Consider the following 12511-nt stretch of genomic DNA (forward strand, 5'->3'; position numbering starts at 1 on the left):
GTATAATTGGTAATATCTATTACTGTTACTCTTAATGGACTTAGAATTTTAGAATAATCATTTCATTTTTATTATTACGTGAACCTAATTACGTTCGAGGTAATTGACATAAGAAGCAGTGACTTAGAATATAAAGTAGTAAGCTTATATTTTAATAATTTAATGACTTAACATTTTTTAAATATTGTAGAGTTCAGATTTGGAATAATTTTACAAATGTAATGGATGTTTGTGTGAGAAAATGGCAGTTTATTGAATCAACTTAAGTTTTAATGGTGAAGATTAATGTAATGGCCTAGAACTCCCATTTTCTGACTATTAAGTATGCCTAGAATAATATATATTCTGTCATATTATCCTGTTTTTTTAAAATGTAAAATCTTTTACTGCTAAAGGGAAACCCATCAAGCCACTGTGCTTGATGACTGACGTGTTTAGAACCCATGATGTGAAAAGTGCTGTAGCCACGTGGAAACAGAAGTGGGTGGTTCTTCTTTGTAATCAGAAACAAAAATGTTCATTGTTTAATCTCTAATCCCAGACTTGTGTGTCTATAAAAGTTTGTAGTTATTGCTTCTTGTACTTTAATCTATAACGTTAATGTTTTAAATTTAGAATTTTAATATTAAAATGTCTTCAAACTTGTAGAAAACCTGCTGCTGAATCTGAATAAATAGTTGCTGTAACGTTAATGCTCAGGTCCTAAATTAAGGATAGCAGGAAAATCAAGGGATGATAAAAAAGAATTTTCTTTATTTAGAACGTAATTGTATATTTTATAATAGTAAAACAATTGTAATAGTAAATTATGGTTATTGTAAAGAAATGGGTAATAGACAATTATCTATTTTAAATGCCTGTTAAGGTTTTTTAAATGAAATATTGTAGAATATTACAAGTAAATATAAATTTTCAAATAATGTAAGTTATTTCTAATTCTTGTATAACATAAAACACTAGCAGGATAACTCAGCATTATAATGCTTGTAAATTTATACTAATTAAAATCTAGAAAAATGACTTACCAGTTGAGGGCCAGTAAGTCATTGTCTGGAAAGAAGTTTGGAGCCGTGCCTCACACTTTACACCCAAAATTTTCCAGATGGATCAGGTGTTAAAGCAGTAAAAACAGAACTCTAAAAGCAGTACAGAAAACAGTGGAAGTTTTTTTTAAATAAACTCAATGCAGATGGGCTGTCTAAAATATGACATAAATCCCAGAAGTCAAAATAGAAAATGAGAAATTCAACCACAGAAAACTATCATGCATGCATAATATCTGTAATTCATATGATAATTAAAGAAGTATACTGAAGAGTAGGTATTATATATGCAGTTATTTGAGAAAAAAAAAAGAGATATTCCATAACTATGAAAGCAGTTATTCAGATGGATAGACACATATATACACAGTGGTATCAGTCGCCTCACAGGGTTGTGTTTGGGTTGTTTGGGTGCTGGGGTCCAGAGGTGAGAAGTAGACTGGTCCTTTTGTATCTTTTTGTACCATTTGAGATTTATACTGTGTTTAAGCATTATCTGTTCAAAAGTAAATTAAAATGTATCCCCCCAAAATGGTTGATATTGGGCCTTAAAATTCTATTATGTACTAATACAAGCCTCATAAAAGGAGATTCTAATGTAATGTACTAGATTTCCAAAGATTCTAGATAAGTTGAAAAATAAGAGATAAATTGATATTACTTACCTTCATAGAGAAATTCAAATTCAGCTTCTTTGTCTTTATGTTTGTTGGTTACTGCTATCATTCCACCAAGATAAAATGTTCACGATAAACACAGCAGTATTTTAAAAGATTATGTGTACTTTTAAGAATATGGTAAACACCATCTGTCTGGTATTATCCACGTTCAGAGTTTGTCCGTAAAGAAGAAAACACTACATGACGTTAAGCAGATCCTTCCAGTCTTGTTTTGACTTGATGTGATATGTTTGTTTCTATTTTATCTGTTACATTTGCTCTTGTGACATGGCACTGTTAACTTTAATTGGAGCAACACGATTCAATGCAGATATAAATCAAAAAGTGCTGTCATTTGGTTTATTCTTTGAAATGTGTTAATATTATTTTTACTCAAGGTTCCTTCTGTTTAGCAGGTAGTGCCACACACTGTGCCTTTTTAAAAATTGTACACGCAGATTTTAAAGGAGAGAGATTTGTGATCCTTCTGTAATATCCTAGAGAAGGAAAAGTCTTTGTGCAGAATTCTTACATTTGAAACAACTAAGACACAAAAGTGGAATTGCAGTAATTCATCTGAAAAGATTAAATCCTGGAAGTTTCAGAGAAATCTGAAAAGAGATTAAAATTATGACGATGAAAAATAAACTCAATATCTAGGCATTAATACTACATTTTTTGTTGGGCTTTTTTTTTTTTTCCCTTAGACTTCACGGGCTTCAAAAAAAGTTCATAATTTTGGAAAGAGATCAAATTCAATTAAAAGGAATCCTAATGCACCTGTGGTCAGACGAGGTTGGCTTTATAAACAGGTATTTTTTTTCTTTTTTTTTCCTATTTGATGTGAAAAAAGGACAGAATCAAAAGGGACCTTTTCTGCCAAAGGCACATAAGACAATTGTATAGAGTGGAGAAAGAACTGTAGAGTTGGTCATCCAGATTCTTCACTTCTTATTACCACGGAGAGAGTTAGGGGAACAATGGAGAAAGAAAAAGTAATGGATGTTACTTAGAGATATTGTGGGTGGGGGTGGGCAGGTATTTCTAAAGTTGAAATTAAATATATGCTGCCTGAAAATGTTAGGAACAGCATGCTAAAATTATCTAGGCAGAAATATTTTTTAAATGGAAAAAAAAAAACAGAGGTATTGTACATTTTTCTGTCCTATAAAAATCATTCAAGAAATGTAGAATTATGTACTTCTCTGCTTTAATTTATAGAGAAATCTGATCGTAAGTTGAGATTTTTCTGATTTTTTCAGATTTTTGCTTCTGTGCTCTCAAGACCGCTCTCTTAAGTGTCTGTACTGTTTTTTCTTTTCTTTTGTTTGTTTGATCAAGCATGGGTCACTCAGATACCCTGATAAGTTGGGGTTTGTATTGTTCCATTATCTGGGAAACCTGGTAACTAAGCTTTTTTGGAACACTGTTGTACATTTTGGAATTAGTAGGGATGCATGTACATTGGGCTTGGTGACATCTATTTGGATTGCTCAGAGGCTTTTGTTTTCTTTTTCACTTTCTGGTTTGCAGCTGGGTTTCAGATAAATGAACTCCAGATAACTGAGATAACTCGGGCACTCAAGACCTTTATCTTTCTTTGTCCAGTCGTACAGATGATGCAGAGCAAGTTAAATATTAGTTCACTGATAGTGCTAATTTATTCTGTCAAATATTGCTAATTGCTTTCAGATGGCCTAATAATTATATTCATTATAATTCATAATGACTTTGTTACGAAACATTCATTAGACCTTGTTCTGTCTGGAAGTTGGGCGGCAACTAAACTACTGTATTGGCAGAAGACCCACTTAAAGTCCAGAGATTTCCCGTTCAGATTAGTTTCGCCAATTTCTTACTGAGTTGATTGGGTATGTAACTTGGATACCAACTTTTCATTTTTACTTAAAGATCATTTACTATATTTTAACCATCTGACATTTAAACTTATCCAAGCTAAAAGGTTTTTTTAACTAGACTTTCTAATGAGTCCAAATTCTATTGAAATAGCTCCATGTGATGTTGAGCTTTATAGAGGATATAGGGTTCCTTATTTTAAATGATTGCTGTTCTTATTTCTTGATCCCTTGGTTAATTTAGTATTGCCAAAGCGTTACCAACCAGTTTCTCTACCATGAGTGTTTATTTTGTAATAGGTGTGTGACTTACAGAGAATATTTGTTTGTAGAGCCGCTTAAAGATCTAAACTTTAATTATCTGTACTAAAGAGATAATTAATTAGGAGATTGAAAATACCATGTAATTTGGGAGGGCGGGGGAGAGCTTTCCTTAGTGTAGCTGTCAATTTTAAGGACAGATCTCTTACTTCAGGAGATTTTTACCCATATAATTTCTTCAGTTCTAAAGACATTTTTAGATGATAGTCACAACTAGAAGTAAACTAAGAAATATAAATCAATGCACATACAAACTGACCTCTTTTTTGCCTTTGTGTGTGTGTGTGTGTGTGTGTGTGTCTGGGTCTGTGTTTCGTTTTCTCTTGTGGTTTTGCTGTAGTGCATGTGGGAAGGTAATTTTCATTGAAATTGTGATTTTGTTTGAGCTTGGCATTTTTATTACCTAAATAACTTAGAAAAAGCTACCAAGTAGGTACTCTTTTCTGCTGGATAAGCAAAACCCAAGCTGTTTATGTAAGAAGAAAAAAATGTTTATGAAATGTGTTTATATGCTAAGGTTCCTTTATTCACAATCATTTAAAATCACATTACCTTTGGAATAATTTCAAATCACATACTTTTCTTCTTGTTGAAGATTAACATATTTATTAAATCTGGTTTACCAGAACGCACACACTGCTGCACAGTTACATTATTCTCATGCTAGCAGACGTGTTCAATAGAGTGGATTTCAGATTGCTTGCAAATATGAAACCAAATCACATTACTTCAACAGAATTCCTTTTACATGACAGTATTACTCTTCAAAGACCAGTATACTTGGGACTATCTTAATATGATACAAGTCCCTAGAAAACTAACCCAGAATTTTGCTTAGCATTTTAGTTAGATTTCTGTATAGCCTATGTCGAACACACCTTGTTTTAAAAGCTTATTTTAAACAAATAAGAAAACCAGAAATGAGTTTTAATTTTCTGAAATGAAAAAAAAAAAATCCTTTAATATGCTGATCTAATGCAGGACAGTACTGGCATGAAGCTATGGAAGAAACGCTGGTTCGTGCTTTCTGACCTTTGCCTCTTTTATTATAGAGGTGAGTTTACCGTAAACAATAGAATGTATGTTAAGTATCAGATACTCTTTTAAAGAAAAAACATTACAAATCTTTTTGCTATTTTATTATCAACAAATAGTATCAAGAAAATCTTTTCTTTATTGACATACAATTCTGAGTAATTCTGAGTAAGGCGGGACAGAAGGCAATATCGTGCTTCAAGCAGATTGGTCTTAGTTTTGGTCCAGTTTCTGTAATCTGATTGTGCTGAACTGATTTGTTTTGTGTGAAGAACATGTGAGTATTCACTCTATAATGTTATCCTTGAATTCAGTGCCTAATAGATGAAAAACGTTAGTTTGATGTTTGATTTTTTACTTGTCAGTTTTGTCAGATCTAGCCATCAGTCCGTTAGAGATCCCATTCTCCCCAGCAAATGATTTTAGAGCATTAGATTAGAGACTGCTATGATATACTAGCAAATAAGAAAAATAACATAGAATGTATTTATTATGATCCCTTCCAGCCCTCCCCCCACACACACACACCTTTTTTTAAAACAAAAAGACCTCCATGAAACATTGAGAAAGTTACAGAAGGGATACAAACCAGGCTACTAATGTTGGTGGAGAAGAAATAAAGGTATTATTAAAGGCAGTCTTCATTTCTCTCTCTCTCTCTAATTTTTTTTTCTTTTTTAAAAATTTATTTATTTATTTATTTATTTATTTTGGGGCACGGCGGGTCTTAGTTGTGGCTCGCAGAATTTTTCCTTGCGGCACACGGGCTCTTTGTTGTGGCGCGTGGCCTTCTCTCTTGCTGTGGCTCAGGGGCTCCAGAGCGCGTGGGGACTCTGTAGCACGTGGGCTCTGTAGTTGCGGCATGCGGGCTCAGTAGCCCGGCAGCACGTGGGACCTTAGTTCCCTGACCAGGGATCCAACCCGAATCCCCTGCGTTGGAAGGCGGATTCTTTACCACTGGACCACCAGGGTAGTCCGTCTTTTTTTTTTTTCTTCTTCTTCTTCTTCTTTTAATGTTTTCTGGTTAGTAAGTTGTTGATTAATAACAATTTTAAGTCAGAGTCTAGAGAAGTCTCTTATGTGCCATGTGGATCTGTTAGATACCACAAAGTTGGTACAAACAGAGAAAGGGGTGCATAGGCTGTGCTCTCCCTAGAAATCTGCTTCAGCTACAATATAAAATCGTGAACCTGGACAACCATTCCTTCTTCCCTAAAGTCTGGTTGGAAACAGTCACTAAAGAATTAGATTGTCAGTGCATGATTACTCATTTATATACCACAGAATACAATAGAATTTTAGAACCTATTAGCAGTTTTAAAATTTACTTTGTGATCGTCCAGAAAAAGGTGTGACAAAATTCTGTGGTCACCTATCAAAACAACATGTGCATATTGACCTTCAGATTTAGAAATTACTAGAATTGTATTCATCTTTTTTCCCCCACTGAATACTGTGGTTGAGAAGTACTGCTGAGTCAGAATTAACCAGACCTATAAAATTTCATTTTGTCATAGAGATGTTGGTCAGGCCGCAATTGTGGTATTATCTTTAGTTAAGTGCCAGACTTACTCTACAATTTTCCTTAAAGGTTTTCCCAGTCTTGCAGAAAGTCAGGATTTGTAACTCATACATTATTCCTAAGCTTATAATTTGTACTTTTCTCCCTTTTTCAGTATGTTTTATAGACTATTTAGAACTTTAAATAAGAACAAGAAAGTGTTTGTTGCTTCTCATATAAAAACTTCTTAGTGTTAATTTGCAACAAAAAGCGCACTGAGTTTCTTGTCTTTTGCTGTTATTATTGCCTATGGAAAGATGCTTGCTACTTGTCACCTTTATTAAAATAGAAAAACTTTTAACCTAATTTGAAAGAAGTAAAGGTGAATTCAGAAGCCATGTTGAGTATGAGATTCCATATTATTATTAACCATATGCATTTTACATTCAGTGTATTTATTAATTTTAGTAAGTTCCCCAGACAGGAGGAATGTAAAAAAGAAGAAGATATAGAAAGGAAAGAAATAACATTTAACTCACTTCCATTCTTCAGATGGTTGGAAAGAAGCATATAATACTACACTCTCACTATTTTATCAATAGGAAATGTCAGATTTTAAATAAAAACTATCAGATTTTAGTGAGATGATCATAATAGCTTGCAATTTTTGGAGCGTTTACTATATGCTAAGCACATAACATTATGATCTTGTCCATCTCTTCCTCACAGCCACCTGATAAGGTGGCAAATCTTATTATGCCCATTCACACGAGAGGAAACTAAGGGCAGCAAGGTCCAATTGCTGGCCTGTCTCCCCTGGCAAGTCTCAGGGCCAGGATCTGCACCCAGGCACTTCTCCTAAACACCCAGATCTCGTCTTCTCTCTCTCTCTTTTTTTTTTTTGGCCACGCTGCACAGCTTGTGGGATCTTAGTAGTTCCCTGACCAGGGATTGAACCCTGGCCCACGGCAGTGAAAGCGTGGAGCCCTAACCACTGGACCACCAGGGAATTCCCAATCTCATCTTCTCTTGTACCCTGAATACAATGGCCCCATTCATTTCTTCCGTATCTCTCAAAGCATTTAATATACTAACATACAGAATGTGCTGTCAGAATTTTTTGACAGGTTAGTCTGTGTTTTACAGATATGGGAAATAATACAGAGAGAGAATAAGAGCTTTGCTGTTTTTTTTGCAATAGGATAGCATCCAATACCAGATGGAAGCCCAGGTTCTCACTGTTCTTTACAATATACCAGGCATATCGTGAACACTGTGATAAAGTACTGAAATTGCTCTATTCTATAGTCAGTCTGTTGATGAAATTTACCATGGGGCGCAATTCACTCAACGAATGTTTACTGAGCAGGACCTGCTTCGTTCCAGGTATTTTCAAAATAGCAGTGAAAGAAAGCTTCCATGAAGCTTGTCATCTAGAGAGGTCAGGGAGACAGTAGATAAACTCAGATAAATAAACAAGACCATGGTAAGTGTTTTTAGGAAAATAAGGTCATGGTATGAAAGAAGGGCATGGGGCAAGGGCCTCTTTGGATGAGGGCTCTGAACCGATGTTTTAGGTAGCAAGATCCCAGTGACAAGGAGCCAGAGTGAGCAGAGTATTCCAGGCAGGGGGAGCAATTGTGCAAAGGCTCTATGGTAGGAAAGTGTTTGGGATGTTGAAGAAGCAGAAAGAAACCAGTGTACCAAGCAGGGAGGTTAGCAGTAGGGAAAGGGATGGATGGGAGATTGCACCAGTTTTGGATTCTATTGGAGTTTAGGTTCTGCCCAAGATACCATAAGGAAACAGTTGTGTATTTTTAAGCGTAAGAGTGATATGCTTTTGATTTACATTTCAAAAAGCTCACTCAAGCTGCTGTTGGAGAATGAGTTATAAAGGGGAAGAAAGGAAACAAGAGTTAGCAGTTACTGTGTAGAAATGATGATGGCTTTAGACTAGGGTGGTAGCTAACAGAGAGCTCTTTTGATGCACCAGACATCTTATTAGGTGGTAGGATGCAGAAATTAACAATATAAACCCCTCTCCTTATGGAACTCACAGATTAGCTGAAGGAGTCTGAGAAAAAATGTTACAGTATTCAGTTCTGTTGATGAGTGTTGACCAGGCCTGTACAAGGAAGGGATTAGGAAAGAAGGGTGATCTTGACAAAGGACTTAGCATGTACAAAGCATGAGTGAGCATGGCATATTTGTAAAATAACATATAGGACTTAAGGAATGAAGGTTATGTCTGAAGACCTAGCAAGAGTAAAGGCTAAAAAGTAGATCAAGGCACAAAAGACATTTGTTTGTTATTCTAATGAATTTAAACTCCTGTCTTGAATACAAAAATAGTATCAAGATCAAGTGTACATTTTAGAAAAATCACCGTAGCACTTGAACTAGAAGCCAAGAGACCAGTTAGCAAAATATTGAAGTATTCTGGTGAGGAATGATAATGAGTAACAATATTCCGGTCTGTAAGTTATTTACCCAGCTGTAACTGTATGTATTTCTTGTCTTGTTCCCAAACGTCTTTAAAGCAAAAGAAGGAATGGAGGGGGGTGGATCTAAAATGTCACTTGAATCCACTAAAATGTTGAGATTTTATGGTTCCTGTCCCAGGTTGTGTTCCTCAGGAAGCGAGCCTTGTGATGGAGATCAGGGTGCAAGAGGCCTATTGGGGAGTGTCCTTGGTATCGGGACCTGGGCCCGGGAACGGAGGGAAGTAGGATGGGGCAGAGGGAGAAGTTAGGCTGCCGTGCAGTCTAAGAAAGGCCTGGCTGACTCCCCGTCCCCAACAAGGAGTTCATTCTTTCTACAAACATCACTCAGTTCCTACCCTTGGCTTGGCAGTATACGAGGCCCTCTGGGTGATAGAAACTAAGACAGTTACCTAGGTAGAGTTAAGACAGTAAAAAAATATCAATAAGACAGTTGCCTAGGTAGACAGTTACCTAGGTAGAGAACTAAAAAGAAAGCCATGATTAGGAACATTTAAGTAATCTAGCAGGGGGCTCTTTGGATAGTCATTTGACAGATGAAGATTTTATATGCCTTCAGTTTTATGTAATAATGGCAGTAGTTACTGAACACTTAGTATGAGCTGAGTGCATTATTGCGTTCATTATGTCTGTTAACTCATTTAACCCTCACAACAAGTTCCTTAGTGGTAAGTCTTGTTTTCCTCAGTTTTATAGTAGATGAAACTGAGATGCCCAGCATCAGTAACTTGCCCAAGATCTCAGAGCTGCTTGGAATCTGGCCAGGAAACAGTCCATGATAATCCAGTGAAGTCACCCTGTGCTTATTGCCGCTGCATATTCTGAAATAACTTTAGGAAAGTCAGTTTTCCAATTAGGCAACATGGAAGAAGGTATTATTTGATAAAAAATGATCCTTTAATAAAGATGACTTCAAGCTGTTTCTGATGATATGCTTTATATAAGCATAAAATTGGATTTAAAATTAGAATATGACTCAATTATAGAAAATTGTCATGTTCTCTATAATTGATGTCTGCTCTCTGCCTCTTTTGTTTTACCTTTTAGAATAAATCTGCACTTTTGTTCATTCTTTCTTGTATTAGTGAACTATATCTGAATGAGTACAGTATAGTAAAAACAAAATTTTGTTCCACTGTTATGAGAAAAGCTATAGAAATAACCCCTAATGTGACTTTTTTCTTTTGGAAGTTTCACCACATAGTCTAGAAGTGAGGGGAAAATAAATAAAATCCCTCATTAAGTTTATAATAATAAAAAAACATGGCAAGCATAATAAAAATTATTTCTCATTTATGGTTTTTCTCATTGGTGAGTTCATCAGCCTAATGCACAGCTTTATTAACTTGTCTTTTGGGTCTCTAACAATATACTATGTATTTCAAGTTTCATAAACATCTCTGCCCCCAGGCAGCAAGTTAATATTGTGAATCTATACTGTGCCGAGATTAATGTTTTATCATTTTCCCGGGTATATTTTATGTGCTTGCCTTGTAGGCCTGTAATTTATTCCCATAACTTTATTGTATATCGTAGCAACTGATAAAAACAACCCTTCAAAGATACATGCTTAAAAAGCATATGGTTTTTATAGCATAGTTTACAATAATGTATTTATGTGTATCATCATTTACTCAAAATTTTTTGAGTATCTACTACTGTTGTTCTCAGTGTCTTCATAGAGTTCACATTCCAGTGGAGAGAGAAAGATGATAAATAAAAAACTAAAACATACAGTGTATCAGCAGTAATTGGGGTGGTGGTGAGGGGAGACAGTGGTGGAGTTCCAGAAGAGAAGAGAGGGCTCTGGCATGGGTCAGGATGGGAAGCACTTTAAAATAGAGCAGTCAAGGAAGGCTTCATTGGTGAGAAATTGAGCCAAGTCTGAAGGATGTGACAAGTGAGCCGTGCAATTGTCCTAGCTTTAAAATGGTTGCACATTTATATCCTACCAGCAATGTGGGTAGATTCCTTTTATAAATTTTCTGTGTCATCACTTATATGCTAATGTAGTTTCAGTGAATCACATGTCAAAGGGCTTTGTAGAATGCAGTCTATATGCCAAACAAATGTATGCTGTTTTTCTGTCTAATTGACATTTTTCTGACATGTGGGCCAATTTCTGATTTGCTTAGGATAGGGAAGCATGTTGAAAGTAAAGCAGTATATATACTCTGCTATTTAATATTTTCTCTTAAAACCTTACAAAGAACTACCTAAACAATACATGAATTCTTCATTCATATATGAAAATCTTTTGATTTTTGTCAAAATGAGTTTCAAAAAAATTTATTCTGTTTCATGAGAACATTTAAAATTCTAATCAGATGTTCAATTATCTCTTAGATGAGAAAGAAGAGGGTATTCTGGGAAGCATACTGTTGCCTAGTTTTCAGATAGCTATGCTTACCTCCGAGGATCACATTAATCGCAAATATGCTTTTAAGGTAAGGAAATAGTCATACTTTTTTATTCTGTATTTGAATCTTGCACTGATTAAAAAGTGGATATTGACCATGGATTATTACAAAAAGATATTTTAGTAACAGTTATTTTTATGTTTAAAATATAATAGTGGTCTTAGGGTCGAGGAGGAGAGTGTCCCTTTAATTAGGCCGTACATGCTCAAATATTTAGGGGCCAAGGGTCTTCATGTCTCTACTTTCAAATGGTTCTAGTTAAAGCAAATATGTTAAAATGCTAATAATTGATAGATATAGCTGTTAGGTGTCCTGGTGATCATTGTACTATTCCTTAAAGGTTACTGTATGTTTGAATTTTTTCATAGTAAATTTGGGGGTGGTGTGTTATTTAACATAATACATGTGTATTCATGATTTTATAGGATATTTGCAAAGATATTCTTGGGTCTAAGTACATCATGAACATCAGATAGTTTGGAGAGAATATTACAGTTGAAACATTAAATCTATTACTAAAGCTAAGCAGACCTGAGCCTCCCTCCCCTAACTAACAATACCCACCCGTCTCTGTGATGTGCTGGCTTGTAGAGCACCCTCAAGTAAGAGGCCACTTGAATGCTAAAAGTTGGTTATTTTTGTTTTCAAAGACCATACTGCATTCTTTGCTTTATGATTATGGCTGAAATAAATTTCAGAAGTCACCTATTTTTTTTTTTTAAGTCAGTGTTAAATTAAGCACTCTGAAGGGTTTAAATTTTTCATTTTAAGGAAGAGAGGAAATATAAGGGTAACATATGCTGTTATTTAACAATGAAAATGTTTGCACCATTATAAAATTGATTCAGTTTTTAATTCCTGTCCACTTTTAAAGAATACTCAGGACTGCAGCCGATTTACAACTTTTGCCAATTAATGTGTTACATTATTAGCTATGGAGAAAAGAGAGGGAAAGGCAGAGTGGTGGGAGGGTGATGGGTGACCTCAAAGAGAATGTAATATCTGAGCAAAGACCAGTGGCTACAAGGGCAATCGCTACCCATTTCAATAAATGTTATTAACAGTATGAACCAGAGAAATGGAATTAAGTATTTTAAGATGCTATAGCAAACTCTAATACCGATAACTTAAAGTAATAACTTTTTAAAAGTACATTGCCCAACTCTGTGATACTA

General features: G+C 35.1%; 1 protein-coding gene across 12 annotated transcripts in view; it reads left to right on the forward strand.

The window, feature by feature from the left end:
- Positions 1 to 12511, forward strand: part of PLEKHA5 (pleckstrin homology domain containing A5) — a 239560-nt gene that overhangs the window by 149368 nt on the left and 77681 nt on the right. For all 12 annotated transcript variants that reach the window (XM_036865726.1, XM_036865732.1, XM_036865720.1 and 9 more), the window contains 3 exons: positions 2410 to 2514; positions 4861 to 4933; positions 11263 to 11363. In XM_036865726.1, coding sequence (XP_036721621.1) covers positions 2410 to 2514; positions 4861 to 4933; positions 11263 to 11363 — 279 coding nt within the window. The remainder of the gene's footprint in view (positions 1 to 2409; positions 2515 to 4860; positions 4934 to 11262; positions 11364 to 12511) is intronic.

Source organism: Balaenoptera musculus, chromosome 10, assembly GCF_009873245.2.
Source record: "Balaenoptera musculus isolate JJ_BM4_2016_0621 chromosome 10, mBalMus1.pri.v3, whole genome shotgun sequence".
Lineage (NCBI taxonomy): Eukaryota > Metazoa > Chordata > Mammalia > Artiodactyla > Balaenopteridae > Balaenoptera > Balaenoptera musculus.